Here is a 19,435-nt window from a genome sequence, read left to right on the forward strand (position 1 = left end):
TCCATAGAGTTTAAGCCATGAGTTTTTCTTGTGACCCTGTTTAGGACGTGAGTGTCCGATCACATACTTCAGCCACATCTTCTGGCATCTTGTTATATGAAAAGTATAAAAAGACTGTGTATAGAGTTGCCATGTTCCCTCAGTGTGGCAAAGATCAGGACATTGGCGTTGATACAATTCACCTAGCTACTTCAAACTTCGTTTTGAACGCACCTGAGTGTGCTTGCAGACTTTACGTTTCTGACAACAGTCCATTCCTTTCCTGCAGCCCGGAGACCACCAGAACGGGGGCCCAGGCTGGCTCCTGCTGGCAGCCCGGGTGCAAGCGGTAGGAACATTTTAAGGCAGAAAAACGAAGCATGAAGCATCTAATATTTTAGAGGGTAAAAGTTGGCCATTTTTCCCAATTGAGAATTGGCAAACCGGCTAATTGCTCCAGAGCGACCCTAGAGTTCAGCTGTGAACCCCGGAAAGCAGTTTTTTGGACCCCATCCTTTCACTCCCGGGCTGGGGAAGTGGGAAGTCTTCGCAGGGCCCCCAGGGCTCCTCCTGCTGCTACCCCCACTTCACCCCCCTTTCTTTCCTGGGGCCGGACTGTTTCACCCCGTCTCCAGGCAACAGTCAGGCGCGCCAGGCGGGACGTCATTTCCTGAAGAGCCCGCGGGGGGAACAGGGCGGGGAGGGGGGAGGGGCGAGGGGGCGGGGCCAAGACCGGGCTGGCGGCGACGGCGTCGGAACTAGCTGGAAGACTCGACCCAGAGCTGCTCAACAGTTCGCAAAGTCCGGGCTCTCGGGCGCGTGGCTCCTTGTGCGCCCAGGCAGCGCTGGGGCGCTGGGGCGCTGGGGCGCGGGGACCCCGGGCTGCTGCATGGTGGGCGGCCCGGGACATGCCCCGCACCCCACGCCGGACGCCCCCGTGGCTCCTCTGGCTGCGACTGCTCCGGACTCTGGGACTAGATCGACCGACGCCCTAACTTCTGACTTTGGGGTACCCCAGCCTTAGAGGAATGGGCAGCTCGCCTGGGGGAGCCCCGGGCATGGTGTGACGGGGCGGGCGGCGTGGCTGCGTCCTCCACTGCGGCCACGCGTGGTCCCCGCGTCTTCAGTCATGTAGCTACTGTCCCCGCTCCTCTCGGCCTCCAACCGCAGTCTCCGAGACCTCCGGCCTCCAGCCACCAACTCTTTGTCCCCCAGGATCCCGCGCGGTCTTCGCATCCTCAGGATTGCAACAACCGTCTCTTCGTCCTCCGGATTCCAGTTTCGCCACCACCCCACCCCCCCGCCCGCTGCCTTCGTGCCCCTGGGACACCAGCCGCGGTCCCTGCAATCTCCCCAGGATCCAGCCACCGCTCCTGAGCACCCCCCCGCAGCCCACCCTGCAGCCGTCGTCTCTGCTCTCCGGACGGTCTAGGCTGCGGTCACGGTCTCCGCGTCTCCCCCATGCCGTGACCTCGGCGCCCCCGGGAATCCAGCTGTCGCGCCGCTGGCCGCAGGTGCAGCAGCCGCCCCGCGCCGCGCGCCCCGAGTGTGTCCGGGCCTCGGCGGGGAGATGAACGGGCAGCTGGACGGTCTGTCGGTGAGCTCGTCCTCCACCGGCTCGCTGGGCTCGGCGGCCGCGGCGGGAGGCGGCGGGGGCGCGGGGCTGCGGCTGCTGTCTGCCAACGTGCGCCAGTTGCACCAGGCGCTCACGGCGCTGCTGAGCGAGCCCGAGCGGGAGCAGTTCACCCATTGCCTCAACGCTTACCACGCGCGCCGCAACGTCTTCGACCTGGTGCGCACCCTGCGCGTCCTGCTGGACAGCCCAGTCAAGCGGCGTCTGCTGCCCATGCTGCGACTAGTCATCCCGCGCTCCGACCAGCTGCTCTTCGACCAGTACACTGCCGAGGGTCTCTACCTGCCAGCCACCACCCCCTATAGGCAGCCCGCCTGGGCCGCTCCCGACGGCGCGGGGCCCGGGGAGGTGCGGCTCGTGAGCCTGCGGCGCGCCAAGGCCCACGAGGGCTTGGGCTTCAGCATACGTGGGGGCTCGGAACACGGTGTGGGCATCTACGTGTCACTAGTGGAGCCGGGCTCCCTGGCTGAGAAGGAAGGGTTGCGGGTCGGGGACCAGATTCTGCGCGTCAACGATAAATCTCTAGCCCGGGTGACCCACGCGGAGGCTGTCAAGGTAGGGCTGTGGTTTGTGGGAGTGGTAAGAGGACGGTACCGCCAGTATAGTGCTGCCTTTTCGGTTGCCCTGTGCAGTTGTCTCTTATACCAAATCGCTTGACCCTTCTGGTCTCCCCTTGTGTTTTTGTTTTGTCCTCCGACTTTAAAAGAGGACTGTCTAATTTGTGGCACAGATAGGTAGGTGTTCCAAGCAGAGAGGAAATAGGGATTTTTACCTTGGGTACCCTAAAGGCTAAGGCACAGATGTAAGCAAATGTCTGGTCACAAAGTGTGAAAAGGGCTGTGGAGTCTTAGGAGGTTAGAAGAGAGCCCCTGCTTGGCATTGCATTACCGATGGTCTCCCTGCTGCTGCCTTGTTCTTGGGATCCATAGGGTTTTGCCTCTGAAAGAAAGTTCTGCTCCATTGCTAGTGACACAGGAGGAGGCTGGGTGACCACAGAGCTGGGGCTAACCCTACTGTTTGTAGGCTAGCCAGTATCTCCTGGAACAAGCCAGACTAGAGAAGTGGCTCCTGAGTTTGTTGCAAACTAGGCTGCTTGTGTGTACATCCGAAACGAACCCCACAGTTCCGTGAAAGTATGCACTTTGCATGTGAGTGTATCTGTTAATTGAGAAAAATAACCTCACCACAACCAGCTAGTAGGAATCCACCCCTGCTGCTTGGAGGAGCATTCATGTTTGCTAATCTTACCGCCCAGGGTGAGTGAACAGCAGCCAGTTTAAGATACAGAGTTGGGTCCCTGGGTGGACACAAGGGTTTTTCTCTCATAAGCATTTAGCCCCAGGCCTACTGCTTCTTACACACAAAGTGGGGAGTTGGAAGGAAAGGAATGACAGTTCGCTGTCTGCTCTCTTCAGAGAACTGCTTCCCCCTGGTTAGGGCTAGCCCGTGGGTCCCTCCCACCCCACTCTCTGACCCAACTCACACAGTTGCACCAAATCAGACACACTGGCTGCTGGACACTCCTAGGTATCAACAGTCCAGGGCTGCTTCCTGTGCAGCGTGCAGTGGCTTTCAGTCAGCTGAGTCAAGCAGACTCAGTGTGAGTGCCTGGGACGCCATCATCTGTCTCTGATCATTTGCTTTTCTACTCAAGGACCCTCTTTCAGGATTCCCCTGAGGTTTCTGAAGTGTTCTTTCCAGTTTCTGGGGAAAGCCTGATGGCCTTTTATTATTCTGGGGGTAGCAAAGCTCTACCTGGGTTTCTCATTCTTTCAGACTCCTTCCCTAACTTGATTCTCTCCTCTTTATTTTGCATCCCGTATATCTATAAAGAAATGGTCCATTAGTATTGTCCTTAGAGGTCCAAAGTTCCCAAATGATGAATTGATGCTCTAGGGAGACTTGATCCCAATGCTGCTTGTAAGCATGGGTTTAGTTTTCGTGGCGGTTAACAGAAGCTGAAGTCGCTTTGTCTTCACTAGATGAGAGACTGCAAAGGCACCTGACCATGAGCAACGCAGGCTCTTCCTCCAGATCTTACCTCACATCTGCCACCGAAAAGGCCGCGCTCAGAACTGTACATCTCAGCCTCTCTGAGTTGCTCCCAGGTGCTGCTGAGCTGTGGCTCTGGGTGGTACCTAGCATCAGTACCGACATCAGCACCTGCTTGCTGCTTGCAGAGGGACACCTCTTACCCCGGGGTTGAGCGGAATAGAACAGGAACATCCTTGAAGTGACATCTGCAACACAGGGACCTGTGTGACCTGAGTGGACTTGGGCATCTGTCTTCCTCCTGGTGATTACACTTGTGCAGGGTGCTTCTGGCCTAAGAGATCCTCTCGTAGCCAATGCCAGGCACGTGATCTCGGGACCCTTCAGAAGCACGGGGAAAGGGAATGTTGTGCCATCCTAACTTCTGGGATGAAGGGGACAGAATCTGCAGTGGTTCTGTAGAAGAGGACACCGCTGCAGGGTTGCAGCATGCACAGGTGGACAGCTGGAACAGCTGGAGAATAACCTGCAGAGACCCAGAAGGGGCCCCAGTTCCTCCAGGAGACACAAGTTGTCATCACCTGGGAATTCTGTATGTGGGGCGTCTTGGTCAGCCATGAGCTAGAGCACCCAGAGGGCTCCGTGGTTAGTGTGCAGATGCTAGCTGGACTCCAGGCTTCATTCAGTGTCCCCGAGTTGTCTGCTTGTGTCTTCTTTCTGTCCTAGGATCCTCCATCCCATTTAGTAGAAGATATCTTTTTAATTAAAAAAAAAATGTGTGTTTTTCTTTTATGATGACAAAAGGAAGTGAACCTCAGAAGTTTCCCAGAGGAGAGACTAATTGTTTGTATGCATATACAACATAAAGAGAATCCGTTTAAAACAAGCTCTAAGAATCAGTGTCAGAGCGCCTGTGCATCAAAGGGGAACACAGCTTTTAAAAGAAGGATCAAGTAAACAGAGTTGACTCATCTCCTCTTCTTGACTGATCCTATATCCATTGATACCCAAAGCAATTTGCTGGGAATTTTATCCTGTGCCTAACAGGAGTCCCGTTCCTCTCTGTAAGTCCAGTTATCCAGTCAGCAGTAACAGGTCCAGAGTAGGCAAACCACTCACTATGTAGAATTGTGTTGAAATGTTTGATTTTCAAGAGGAAAAAAGAAAAGCTATTTGGAATGAACAAGAGTCAAACTAGTAAATTTTTTTAAAGTGCTCGTTCAAAGGTCTCCAGCCCAGACATGCTAGATTAGGCAGCCAAAGAGTCAGGCCATAGACTTCTTGCTACATTAAGTTCTGCTGCACACTTGCCTTGTGTGACCTTGGACAAGACTCAGATATTATCTGCTCCAGGCTAGATGAGTTTGGGGATGTCCAAGGTACTTCCCAGTTCTGGGAGTCTGGTTTGCTTGGAATGTGCTGCCCCACTGGCACGTAGACCATCTGATCATCTGTGCTCTTCTTTTGGAATTGCCTTCAATTAAGGCAAAAAGAATTGGCGCGGATTGGGAGAAGGGAAGCTTGGCACTCCTGGGTAACTTTGTGCTAAATCAGGAAATCCATGGGTTACACACTGTGTCGATGGGAGCCTGGCTGCCGTCTCTCACCCTCATCTCTCAACCCGAGAACAGCAGCCCTGGTGTGAGTCCAGACGGAGTGGGAAGTGCCGGTAGGATTAGGGCACAGACAGCACCATCTTGGGAGCTCTGGAGCAAATCCACGCACCCACTAGCGTTTCTAGTCCCTTGTTGGTATATGTAGCAGCACTTAGGATGCCCAGGTACTGTTTGGTGTGTATGTGTGTGCGCACACGTGCGTGCTTTACTGTTTGGTGTGTGTGTGTCTGTGTGTGTGCTTTACTGTTTGGTGTGTGTGTGTGTGTATGTGTGTCTCTGTGTGTGTGTGTGCTTTACTGTTTGGTGTGTGTGTGTGTCTGTGTGTGTGCTTTACTGTTTGTGTGTGTGTGCTTTACTGTTTGGTGTGTGTGTGTGTCTGTGTGTGTGTGCTTTACTGTTTGGTGTGTGTGTGTCTGTGTGTGTGTGTGCTTTACTGTTTGATGTCTGTGTGTGTCTGTGTGTGTGTGTGCATGCTTTACTGTTTGGTGTGTGTGTGTGTGTATGTATGTGTGTGTGTGTGTATGTCTATGTGTTTGTGTGTGTGCGCTTAATAAAAACTGAAGAGCTTCTTTGCAGTCCCAGCGTTCCCACAGGTAAATCTGAGCAGCAAATTAGGATCTGAAATATTCCAGACACTAAGAAGTGTTCGTGGGCCCTTTCAATTAATTAGACTATCACTTCTCCCATTCCTTTGCATAATAACCCAGGAGGAATCTGTCAACATTAATACAAGTCATTATATTTGTTCAGGAGGTTCAGAATGACACATTCGTCATTTCACATTGCCGTGGTTGGTGAGGACACTATATATTCTTACTGCTTCCAGATTCGTATCTGAAACCTAGTTTCTTGCACCTGGTCTTTTTCTGGGCTCCAGTTGGAAACTGTGGGCACATACTGGCTCCTCTCTTGCCCAGTAACAATTCTTGGTTCTCATGAATCCAGTCAGCAGTGACCTGCAGAGTCCACTCTCCAGAAAGCTTTTGGTTACCTCATATCCAGAGTTTATGCAGGTCCGGGAGGGGGTCTGTGTCTTTAATGCAGTCTCAGGCTGACATCCCGGGCTGTAGAAAACAATGCCCACGTCAGGCAAACCTTGCAGCTGGCTCATTGCTGTTAAATCAAAGCCACATTTTCCAGCCCTGCTTGTGTCAGCCTGAGTGACATTGATGGTCTGGTAGGTGTTTTGTCTTCTGACTTAAGAGACAGAGAATCAGCTAGCACTGGCTTTGGTACTTCCATCATCCCGATCCGCTGGCCACCCCAGGTGGCTTATGACTCGCCTCAGGTGCTCCTTTGGATGGAGCTGCAGAGAGAAGTGTGGGTCCCCACCACTGCTGCTGTACCCTAGGCTTTTGTGTGCACTGCAGCTTGCCACCTCTGCCTGCCTCCAGCCACATGCAGGAGCACAGCCCCACCTGCCACTGTCAATCGCAGGCTGCCCGTCATCTGCACTTGCCTGTCTGCTCATGCATGTCTCCCTGGATTCTTAATCTTCCCTCCGACCTGCAAAGAGCTTTGCAGAGAAGCAGGCATTTGGAGAGGGCCGGGGCTCCAGCTGGCTTTCTAGCAAAGCTCTTTTATGGCTTTTGGTCCCCATTGTTTGGGGATATCACTCGAGTGCCCGGGCAGGACCAGAGAATCTGATTAGAAGAAATGACATTAAATGGCTGGAAGCCACTTGAGGCTGAAGTACAAATCTTCACATACCCATTCCTTTTTCCTTCTTTTTAAACCCCCAAGCAAGAGTGCAAGCTGGAGTCTAAGCTCACAGATGTCTAATTGTGCCGCAAGGTGGAGGTGCTTTTATAAAGTTTCTGGGCAGCAGCGTTTCCTTTTACTTCACAGCCGGGCAGGTGCCAAGGGGAAGCATGGTTTCCACTCCTCTCCTGCATTCCAGGTGGCAGCTGCAGGCACAGGGCCAAGGGTCAGAGAACACGAGCCTTGCTTTTGATTTCTTTTCTTCTTTCTTTTCATTTTTGAGAGCAGATTTGTGTTTGTATAGGGGTATATATATGTTTATGTGGGTGTGTGCATTTATGCATGCAAATGCGTGTGTGTGCGCGCGCGTGTGCGTGGGCAGAGAGGGGGAGGAGCAGGCCAGGGTTGACATTGGGTATCCGTCTCTACTGCTCTCTACCTTATTCTGAGACGGTGTCTCTCAGTGAACCTGTAGTTCAGCAGTTTGGTTAGGCCGACTGGCCAGTGAGCTCCAGGAATCTGCCTGCCCCGCTGCCCAGCACCACAGTACAGATGTACAGATGTTCACCGCCATACTTGCCTCTTCAGCAGGTTCTGGGATCTGAACTCGGATCCAACGCTTGTGCAGCGCATGTTTACTCGCCCAGCCCTTGAGAGGGGTTCTGAGTTTATGGCCAAATGGGCAAGATGAAGAGTCCCTACACATGCCCCCGCCCCCACCCCCGCCGTTCCCAGCGCCCCCCCCCCCCCAAGGTTGCATCTCTATCAGAGAGAAGTTGTTATGGCCGCTGCATGTGTGCTCGCAGCCCCACTGGCGTTTGCTGCGTCCCACCTTTACCTTACTGCATCCCTGCTCAGCGTGTCTGCATTTTGTAGGTGTTTTGACCCTCCTGTGCCATTTCATTGTCCCAAGGAAGATTGTGGTCTAGGAGGATTCTGACTGGAACCCAGCCCAAGGGCTGTGTAGCCAGCATCCTGGAAGGCAATGTCAGAACCCCTCTGAGAGACAGGCGATATCTTAACTTAAGCCTAACCGTGGGGGCCATTTGAGAGCGTCTCAGAGACCCTAACCTCAGAGCAAAGCGACATGGTTAGGCCATCTCGTTGTCCATACATTCTCTAAACTGCAAACCTATGATGTAAGAAGTCAGAATGAGGACACAGCCCCTGTCCTTAGCGTGTCAAGTAGCAGGGCACGGCTCTAACAGCATCTGCAAGCCACCAAGCATTTTAAGTACTGTGACATCCGTATGTCTTGCCACCCTCTTGAGTATGGTATCCTCACCTCCATCCCATCTTCCTAGCCCTTGATCTTCCTTTGGTTCCTTTCAGCATGGCTGTCCCCCAGGATGGGAAGTTCTGTGTCTCTCAACCATCTACCTCCCCATCACATAGAAGCTCCGTGACAGCCAACGCTGCCTGTGCTCTCCTCCCTACCACAGCCCCAGCATGCCTCCTGTAGGTACTTCAGTAAATGAGTGAGCGCTGACTGGATGAGTAGAATGATATGCCAGGCTAGTAGGCATCCCTTCATTCCTGAGTGTGAGGTCTGAGGAAGTCCATGTGGAGACCCTGAACGGAAACCCAGGGAAAGCCAAAAGCTGTTGTGTGTGCTTTGCATGAAGCTGGCTGAACCTCGGTTGTGGGCTAGTGAATGGACATGGAGCTCCTGTCTGCCTCCTTCCCGGATGGTTCTGGGTATCTGTGACTAACCAGGTGAGAAAACCTTTGGATCCCTCTACTTCTACTTCTGTTTTATTTAAAGACTTCTAAACGTCAAAGTCTGTGTCCGGGGAGGTGACAGCTTTCCCACCTTCTGTGGCCCGCATCCACTCTGTGAGACCCTGTCGGCAAGTTAATTTATCACTTTGCTCGTAATTTTAAAGCCACATTCCCAGAAGCCGGTTATTTCTACAGTCTGATTGTGTCTGTGGTTCCAAAATAGAATTGTTTATGCATTCTCATGCAATCAGTGAGCCAACTTGGGGTGATCTTCATCTGGCTTTGGGGTTTTATTAAAGCAATTGCAAGTTGCAAGAAGCCCCAAGATACACCAGGCTAGGCCTCCAGTAATCACACCTGTGCATCAATGCCGTATCCTTCGAGGATGCGGAAGTGAATCCATTTCTTCTCCTTTCCAGTCCCAGCACTTTGGGAATTTGTGTTCCTTCTGCTCCATTGGCTGTGGCTGTGCTTCAGCCGTCAGCCAGCGTCATGGTTACTCTCCCTTCCGTACCTGACTTTGGAAGATCTCAAATACATAAATAGGAAAGGGGGTATTTATAAATATCTAAGGTCTAGTGCTCACTTGTTAACTCACAGAGGTTAGCTTTAAGCCTAAGAATTGATAAAGTCCCCAGGCAAATTGAAACCACCCCAGCACTGAAGTATGGGGGGATCCTGCTTGCTTCAGGAACCCCCACTCTAACATTTACCCCCTCACACACACACCCAAGAGGTTCTGGGATGTGTTCATTTGTTAGACCGCTTGCCTCATGTACATGAAGTCCTGACTTTAATCCCCAGGACCACAAAAACGGTGTGTGGTGGTACACACTTCACCCATAGCACAGCACTGGGGAAACTGAAGCAGGAAAATCAGTTTAAGGTCATCCTTAGCTCCATATGGAGTTGGAGGTTCCTGGGCTACAGGAGACAGACAGCAAGTTGGGCCCACCCAGCCACTCTCACATCCTCCCCTCCTCCACCCAGCGCCTTGAGCATCTTTCTAGATGTGTAAGGCCAGCTGATAGCAGAGTCTCAGGAAGGGAGGTCTGAGATGGCGTTTGCATTTACCTGCCAGTGTTTCTTAGCAGTGACCTTGCTCGGGCCTCCTCGTCTCTCTGACTCCGACATTTCCAATACTGAACATAACTTACGGTCCTCACACACCTGCCATCGTCCTTGTCTCACTGCATGTTGAGAGTTGGAAAAATCGGATGTGGAGGTCCCACTGCGAGCCCTACAGTAGAAAATGTTATTGGTGGTTCTAACTTTGCTCCGAAAGCCTTTAGTGTGCCTGACTAACTGTTTGGGGTTTTGTCTGTTTGCTTTGTTTTTAAGTGTTGTTGGAAGAAAACAGCAGGACTTGGGGCCTGTGTGGTGGCTTGTGGCTGTTTGACTTGCAGAGTCGTGTGCCCGGTGGAGTCAGCATCCCCACGTGTCTTTGAAAATGCAATGGCTTCTGTCTGGCCGTTGCTATCTGCAATTTTGCTTTATAGCCACAATAAAGCTCGGCAGATAAATGGAACTGGGTGTTCCCACCTGCCTTTTGATTATTTTTGTGTGAAGCCTTAACTAATAGGAGGCTGATGAGACAGCCCAGAGAAGACAGCCTGTCCCTGGTCTCAGCATCCTTCCCTGATGGGCTCCCCAGGGGTCTCCATGAGGAAAGCCAGGAGGCTGCTATTTCCAGAACCCATTAAAGCAATTAATGCAGGTGAGAGTTTGATTTGGTAGCATAGACTTTTTATACTTAAGGAAAAAAAAAACCTTGTAATTGATTTAAACCACATCCGAAATGGTGTACTAGACCTTTTAAAGAGGTTTCTGATTAAGAAATGTGCTCCAGTTCATCTCCCATGTAGCTATGCAAGACTGCCCTCGAACATTAGGAGAGGGGATTTCTCTGCCCTCTAATCTTCTGGCTCAGAGTGGGGTGGCCTGCTTTGTTGTATGGACCCGGCTTGCCATTTCCTCTCCTCCTCCTTGCAGATACCAACACTTTCCTCACTTCTCTTCCTGGAGCCCCTGCAACTCCCCAGTTCTTCTCCCAAGACTTAATGTCAGTACATAAGTCTGCATTTCTGCACATTTTCTAGCCTGTGTCCCTGATGTCCTCCGGCCCCAATATATGCCCATGCCCCCCATCTGGCCACCATCTGCCTTTCTTTGCCAGTCTACTGTGGGGACGGCTCCAGCCCGACACAGGAGTGTCCAAGCCCAGTCCTTCACGGGATTTTGGAACACACATCTCCCCATCGCTGTCACTTTTCAGGTCTGTCTTCCATTCTGTTCAGGCCTTGCTTTCCCTAGATCCCTGCTTTTGAGCTGGGTGTAGGTGGACTTTTCTGTCTAGACCAAGGATCAGCTCTGTCCTGCCAACTGCTCCTCAAATAATCACACAGAGACATAATATCAATTATAAGTGCTAAACCGATAGTTTAGACTTGTTTTTAGCTAGCTCTTAAAATGTAAAGTTACCCATTTCTGTTCATCTGTGTGCTGTCCGAGGCTTGTTTACTTCAGTACACACGTCCATTGTGGCATCTCCTCTGACTCCACCCTCCTCCCCAGTATTCTCTGCCCTGAGAATCCTGCGTAGTCATTGGGCGGTCAGCCTAACAATGAGAGCAGCACACCACGAGCGTGTCCATTCCGCGGCTGCAATACCGCAAGGCAAGGGTCCGACTTTTTAGCTTGTCCTCCACGGTACTTAACCTCATCAGCTTTTACGTTCAGACAGCTTTTGTTGTTGTTGCTTCCAACCAAGTCTCTAAACGGAACCCACATGACCAACCAGGTAGCACACTCTTCGAAATAAGGCTTGTTCCTGTCCACCTTTGACACCCAGGGTTACCATCAGCCCAAACCTCAGTGCACCCCCACCCCCAGACCTGTCTGGACCCTGCCATCACTTCCATTTGTGGGAAACATTCTGATCCTGCCCTCCCCTCCCTCCGTACATCCCTCCGCTTTGCTCCCCTACAACATACTGGGGGCTTACAGTGAGCTGGCACAACCTCACAGCGTCCTTGCAAGGAGCTTGTCACTTGCTGTTGACCATTGCAGGTGGAGTCGTTTCACTGTTTGGAGGGTCCCTGCCTCCATCCACGTGGCCATGAGAGCAGGATGGGTTACGACAAAGCTTCCTTCCCCAGTGCTGCTGTGAAGCTCTCTGTTAGCTCCTGCATCACTGCTGGGGCAAGGTCAAGAGCAGAGCCAGCTTGTAGACCCAGGCTTTCTTGACCAGAGGAACAGCAGATAGGGCTGACTTCCCATACTGCTGGTGCCAGCTCTGACTTCAGAGTCTAGCTCTGCAATGTTGTAGGGCTCCAGCATGCATCCTAGCTTTATCAGAGTTGATGAGGGCTGCAGAGATGGCTTAGTTGGTGAAGGTGCTTGCAGCAAACCCGCTGACTTTAGTCTGATCCCCAGAAACCACATGGTAGGAGAGAACCGATTCCTGAATGTTGTCTTCTGACATTTACATATGAACCCAAACACACACACACAAAAACACACCCATTAAATAAATAAAAGTAAAAAAAAACATTTTTTTTTTTTTTTTAATGTGAGCCGTGCAGTGCAGGCAAGTCACCTGACTTCTCTACTCAGGTTTCCTCACCTCTAAATGCAGGTGCAGGTGGCCAGGCAGAGACTGTATTAAAGTACTGGGTGCATCTGGTAATCCGAACATCTGAGGACCGCTTGCTGTCTTCACAAGCTGTGCTGGGGTCTGCGTACCTACCAACCGATGATCCTTTTGGTACCAGAGAAGGTGTGAAGGGAATGACACACAGATATTTATAATCCATAGCATAATAGCCAGTGTCAGCAAGGTTAAGCCACCATGAGCTTCTGTACACCCCACATGACTCTTCCACTCCCAAGAAAGAGGAGGTGACTGGCTATCAGCACCTAACAGGGAGGAAGTGAGGTTGGTCTTGGAACCTAGGTCTGCCTGCCTCCAAAGCACACACTCACTGCCAAGGCTCTGCATGAGAAGTCTTGCTAGCAAGAAGGCTTCCGTTTGTTTCCTCCCTGAGTTCTCTCCTATGGAAATGGCTATGTAGCCATTTGGTGAAGAAACCCACAAGGAGGCAGGAAACCCAGGTTCTGGTCACCCTGCCTTTCCTGGGTATCTTGTGTTTTATGAAAGACTTTAGGGACAGGAGCCACTCTAGGGTCCCATTGTCCCCTTGACCCTCCTGTTACTTTCTGTTTTCCCTTCCTGGCTATGCCCTGACCTTTGTCAGATGTTGATTTGTTTTTTGTTGTTTTGTTTTGCTTTGCTTTGTTTGCGACCAAGTCTCTGTATGTAGCCGTAGCTGTCCTGGAACTCTGTATGTAGACCACACTGCCTTCAAATTCACAGGATCCTCCTGCCTTTGCCTCATTAATGCTGCGATTAAAGGCATGCACCACGATACCTGGCTTTGTCAGGGTTTGAGTTTGTGCATTGTCAATGAAAATTCTCTGCTAGAGGACAGTCATCTCAACTCGCTCCCCTACACTCCTCCCCCTTAGAGTAACTGAGTGCTGGAGATCATCCTGCATAGTGCATTCCCTGACGTCATCCACACTGTATGGAAAGAGGATCAGAGGACTGGGGCTCGGCCCTGTGAAAGACTGGTGGTCATCCACCATCCACCATTTGACTGGACAAGCCCAAGGTTCAATTTGCTAGGTTTATAGGAAAACATGGAAAAAGTCTGCCTGTGTCTTGGAAGTAAGATGTATGTGTATTTGTCTATGTGTGTGTGTGTGTTTCTCCCTGTATTTATTTGAATGACCTGCAATATAAGGATTCAGTTGGAAAACAGTGGACTGGCAAGATGCCTCAGCTAATAGAAGGGCTTACCATGGAAGCCCGACAACCTGGTTCAATTCCTGAGCCATATAAAGAAGGACAAAGAGAGAGATCCGTGGTTTTGTTCTCTGACCTCCTTGTGCATGCTCCCCCATACCGTGTGCACATGCAAGGATAGAGGACCTGGGTTCAGTCCCAGCACCCACATTGGCATATGCATATGTCCACAGCCATATGTAACTCCAGTTCCAGGGGATTGGTGCCACCTTCTGCCCTCTACACCTACAAAGCATGGATGTGGTGCACACATGTACATTTGGGCAAAAGACAAGTTAATGACTCTTAAAAAGCAGAAGTCTTAGAATTGAAGGTAATCCCATCTACCAGGGAGTCATTCCTGTTTATAAATAGACTTGTATGTTTCCAGTCCCCCATGAGCACTGTTTTGGGAGTCATCATGGCCCCCTTCCCAGGGGAACCTTGCTATTTGGGAGTCTCCACACACCTGCCTGTCTGACTGCAGCTGTCTGTCTGCTGCTTTTGCCCAGCAATGCATTCAGTTTCCCCCTTGAAAAATGTTTCTAGTATGTGATTTTAATGGCAGCATTATACATCGAAAGGAAGAAATGTGTGATTTAGCTAGCAGATTTCTTCCTGCTGGACAGTGTGTCCTTTCATTGCTGGCCATATTGCTGCATTCCACATCGTCACACTAATCTTTAAGCATGTCGCTGATAATTCCCTGGGCTGTCTCTCTGGGGACGCTGTTGGCTCAGGGTAGAGGCATCAGTTTCAAACTTCTGGTAACTATGGCCAAACCGCTCTTCGGAAGGAAATTATTTTTTGCTAGTCCCTCCTACCCACCTTAACTGCACGTGAGAGCCCTCATTTCTAACCATCTGTGCCCACTGGAGAGAGTATTTCTTTTCCATTTTCCAAGCTGGTAGACAAAACACTATCCCATCTTCCATGTCTGTGGTTGTGCATGTGAATGTGTCCGTGCTTTCTGACCTATAACTTCTTATTGGTATTCTACCCATTTAATAACAAGTTTGTATTCAATGCCATCAACCCTATCAGTCTTTTTCTTTCTGACATTCGCTGGGTTGGCTTTGTAAAAGATGGTTGATCATCCACCTTGAATTCAGATTCCTCAGGCTGAAACTGAATTAAATTGGAAGCCTGTCCCTTTTCAGCTGAGAAAGGTCAGCAAGCGGTGAGGGCTGAGGCCGTTCCCAGGCTGAGGAAATCAATCCCCTCGGCAATCTACTCCTGGTCTAAGAAATTGACATTGATAGAAACAGACGTGCACTTTGACAATTGATCTCAAGCCATAAAACACTCCATTGCAAACCCATTGAGACTCATCTCGAGCAATTGTATTTGTGATTCCTAAAGCATTGTTAGTTCTTCCAAAAAGGAGAGAGAATAAAAAAGACAAAAAATTAAAAGAACATTTGTAAAGCAATTTACTTAGATTAGAAGGCACCAGAAGGCAGCCTTGTGAACAGTTTCAGATCTGCACTGAAAAGGAATCTGTGTCTTTCTGGAAACTTCTCTGCCCTCATCTTGGGAGTTGTGGTCACTGTCACCCATGCTCCCTGCAGATTTTTCAGACTCCTCCCAAGGTCAGGATGTCACCTCCCCCACCATACACCTTCTCTTGCTTGTTGATGTTTTTTCAGTTCTTTTTGAACAGCAAGCTGCAACCCACTAAGTTATTAGAGGCAATGACAGTAGAGAACAGGGGCTTTTAGATGTCAGATCTCTGTCCCAGCCCTGGGATCCATGTTCCCAGGGCAAAAGTGAAGGTTTCCTCTTTGACATGGAGGCTTTGGAGGAGGGAATAGACTCAAAGGAAAGGAGGGAGCTAGCTGTCAGTGAGGCCCTTTCTGTTTGGTTAGCATATATCACACACAGCCATGGATAACACTCTACAGGACTGTAGAGCATTTTGGTCATCACCCCTTCTCACTCCCTCTGACTCCCCTTTTCCAATTAGCAGTCCTCCTACTTTCATGGCCTTTGTGTGTGACTCTGAGTTCAGGAGAATTGGCGACAGGAGTGTGGTTGAGGGTTATTACAGAGCATGGGCAGCTTACCGTGGCTACCGCTGGAAAGGTGTATACCCCTCCCCCAGCACACACTCCCTATGGTTCCTGGGGGGGAACTCTGAAGCCCCTTGAAAGACAAATTTCACCCATCATTTCCCACTTGTGTGCCACCTCCTGCCCTTGCTGGCACTGCACACTTCCTGTGTCTCTGTGCATGGAATCCCCTGCCTCCTTGAAGTTTTCCTTCCTGTGTACACCACATTCTTTCAGGGTGCTTGCTTAGCGCTGTGGTTCAGGAATGGGTCCTGGAGCAAGCCCACAGATGCCCCTGAGGCAGGATGTTTCCTCCATGTTGGCAGCAGCTCAGGCGTACAGATGTGGAGCAGATGGACCACATCGTGTTCCCAGTTTGGCATACAGATGTTAGTGATGCTGTAGCTAAGCTGTGGTTGACTGATAGAATGTTCTTACCAGACCACGGAACTGGTATGCCATCATTGCAAGACAATAACAGTGTGCGACGTTTGTGTAAGGGCATGTGTATGACTCATGTGTATTCTTAGACCAAGCTTGGGAGAGGAGGGAGGGGACATCAGAATTATAGTGGGAAGAATCTCTGCCGCTGACTGCACAAAAATTTTTAGTCTATACGTGCCGAAATTTCAAGACCACGTGTTCATCCACTCAGCATCTGTGTTAGTGAGCACCTACCACAGTGGCAAGATTTAACACCCTCTTCATACTCTACCTGTTTAATTCCTTTATTTTTGTATGTCTCAATTAATAGTCCTACTTAGGTAAACAGTGCTAAGTGAGTTAAACTTTTGAAGTGCATCATTAACAAGGCAGAAGGAGCTGTGCAGGGTAGCACACGCCTTTAATCTCAGCACTGGGGCAGAGGCCTCTGTGAGTTCAAGGTCACCCTGGTTATATAGCCAGGCTATGCAGAGAGACCCCATCTTAGAAAAGAAAAAAGACAGAGGGCTGAGAGATTGTATTAGACCCAAGTTTAGTCCCTAGAAGCCACATGAGAGGACAGCTGTGATCACAACAGTCCTATGAGAATCCTCAGAACCTAGTCTGGTGTAGGAGGCTGAGAATGAGGGAAAGGGGAAGGACAGGGAGAAGAAAGAAGAAAGAAATTGATCTGTTTGTTTTGGCAAAATTTATTTTCATGTGCATGAGGACTTTGAATACTTGTATATGTGTGCACTGGGTGCTTGGAGGTCAGAAGAAGGCACTGTCTGTGTAGCATATGCATGCAGCTACCAAACAGGCCAGTGAAGGGCTCCGCATCCCCTTGCTCCAGAACGATGGAATCGTAGGCAATTGTAAGCCACCATGTGGGTGTCGGGAATCGAACCTGGATCCTCTGAACAGCAGCAGTGCCCATAACCACGGAGACATCTCTTCCTCAGTCTCAAGAGAGACTCCATCTTAAACAGTGGAGATCGAGGACCAACATCCAAGGCTGTCTTTAATCTTCACACACACAAGGGTCATGAGGTTTCCAGCACACTCACGAATACACACTTATCACAGACACTAGCCGCACACATACACCAGACGAATACCTAAAACGGTGATCTTAGGGAGTGAGTGTGTGCGTCACCTATACATTGAATTCTGAGGTTTCTAGAAATCAGCAGCTGAGTGTCCGTAACCCTAGCACTCCAGGTCAAGGGGTGGAGGCAGGAAGACTAAGATTTAGACTTCAGCTGGGCTGTTTAGCATGATTTGCAAACAAGTGCAATATGAAGTGAATTGTTTTCGTTTTCTCGGAAAAGCCATCCACCCTTCTGAGATGTAACGTCCCTGCTGGTGGCCAACACGGAGGGGGCTTTCTTGCCCCTGTCACTCCCTGTCACTTTGTGTGGAACCCCTGGCCCCAGCCCGTTTTCTACCCCTGGAAACACCTGATATCGAGCCAGGATAATTTTCCACCTTCCAGTCTGTTGGGGACCCCGCAGATAAGATAATCGCCTTTAGTAAGAATGTAGAAGGTGAACTTGCAGAACAGGGGCCCCACGTGCAGAGGCCTGCGGTGGAAAGGAGCCCGGAGCACCTGATACTGCAGGAAAGCTCAGGTGGCCCGCAGCGGATGCAGCTGCCGGGGCGGGGCTGACGCAGGCCTGAGGTGCAGAGCCGGAAGAGGAAGCTTGATTCCTCAGAAGGCACAGGGAAGGGACAGGGACCACTTTCATTCAGAAGTGCTGTCTGGCGCTGATAGAAGAGTCTGGGGGCCTCTACAGTTAGAGGTCCTTAACACTGAAGAAAATGGCGCCCATTAGCGTTTTTATTTCGTATGATGTTGAAATATGCTACTGGTATGGAGTCCACACTGCAAGTTCTACTCTGTTTCAAAGCAGGCTGAACGGAGAGGCCTTTTCAGACCACGTGGCCATCCCTACCTAGCACCTGCTCAGAGCTCAGGAGTCTGAGGACTACTGCCAGCTTGCAGCCCGTAAGCCCCATGTCCCCCCTTTAAACTGCCCTATTTGGGGCAAGGTGTAGAGTTTTGGTTTTGCTGGCCTTGCGGTCTTGGACCCCTAGGGAGGGGGTGGGGTGGGGTTGGAGCAGCCTAGATTCGTATTCAAGCCTGGCCTCTTACTTTGTGACCTTGCAAAAGAGTCACGTCTTTCCTCTTCCCTGCAGCTGGAAGAATAGGGTTGTCATTGTGATTTTCTATTGCTTCCCCCTGCAGGTGTCCACTAGAATCACAACAGGCAGAGAGGCAGGTCCTGGTTTACACAAATGAAGATGCCCAATCTAGAAAATTAGATGCATATGAACTCCACACTGTACCTAAGAGGATGTTAATCACAAATGTATCTACTGGCAAGAAGTAAAAGCCTAAATTTCCAGTGTTAGAGGAGTAAGAACGCCATGCTGGTTCCTCTTGCAGTGTGGAAACACATGAGCTTTATTGAACTGGTTATGAAATAGCCCCCAAAATATTTTTCATCTAAAAAAGTGGGGGTGGGTATGATTGCGCATACCTATAATAGCAGCCCCTGGGAGGTAGAGGCAGGAGGATCATGACTTTGAGGCCAGCCTGGGTTATGTGAGACCCTGTCTCAAAACCCCCAAAGCAATAAAGTGAATGTATTAATGAATGATTTAGTTAATGTGCCTAAAATTTCCCTTATGAGTCTATTTATGACCAAAGAAGATAGTTTTGTTATTGCTTTCTTTTTGTTGTTGTTTGTTGTTGTGTTTTTGCAGTCCTGAGGGTTGAAGTTGAGGCCTTCATGCTGGACATGTTCTCTCCCACTGAGCCATCTCCCAAGCCCCATAGACAGCTTTGTAGATATCCATAATGGTTTTACAAGATGCAGGACTGAGTCAAAAAGGACCGAAGAACTCTGTTTAGAATAACGCCTGGCCCTCTGAACTCTTAACATATGTTTGGGGTGCCGAATACTTTGTGTTACTTTATTTTATTATAGTATGTGTGTGTGGTTTACATGTGTGTTGTAGGTATACTCACCCAGATGTGCACATGCAGAGGTCAGCATAGCTGTGTAGTGAGGAGCTGTGGGCTAGCTTATGCCCCAAAATAACAACACACAAACTGTATTCATATAAACACTGCTTGGCCCATTTCTATTAATGTGTGTAGCACCACGAGGTGCACTTACCAGGAAGATTCTAGCCTACGTCCATCCTGGGTCGGAGCTTCATCGCATCTGCCCTAGAGAGCAGAGGCATGGCGTCTTACTTCACTTCCTCTTCCTCTCAGCATTCTGTTCTGTTTACTCCACCCACCTAAGGGCTGGCCTATCAAATGGGCCAAGGTAGTTTCTTTATTAACCAATGACCTTCCTCCATCATTTTCCCTTTTTCTGTTTAAACAAAAAAAAAAAAAGGAAGGCTTTAACTTTAACATAGCAAAATTACATATAACAAAACAGTTATAAAGCAAGAA

The 19,435-nt window shown here is 50.1% G+C and overlaps 1 protein-coding gene across 5 annotated transcripts in view; it reads left to right on the plus strand.

The window, feature by feature from the left end:
* The first annotated feature begins 708 nt into the window (after positions 1-708).
* The window catches only part of Whrn (whirlin), an 87,777-nt gene continuing 69,050 nt past the window's right edge, over positions 709-19,435 (plus strand). For all 5 annotated transcript variants that reach the window (XM_057783953.1, XM_057783955.1, XM_057783956.1 and 2 more), the window contains exon 1: positions 709-2,167. In XM_057783953.1, the coding sequence (XP_057639936.1) occupies positions 1,550-2,167 (618 nt within the window). In that variant the 5' untranslated portion in view covers positions 709-1,549. The remainder of the gene's footprint in view (positions 2,168-19,435) is intronic.

Source organism: Chionomys nivalis, chromosome 11, assembly GCF_950005125.1.
Source record: "Chionomys nivalis chromosome 11, mChiNiv1.1, whole genome shotgun sequence".
In the NCBI taxonomy this organism is placed as follows: Eukaryota; Metazoa; Chordata; class Mammalia; order Rodentia; family Cricetidae; genus Chionomys; species Chionomys nivalis.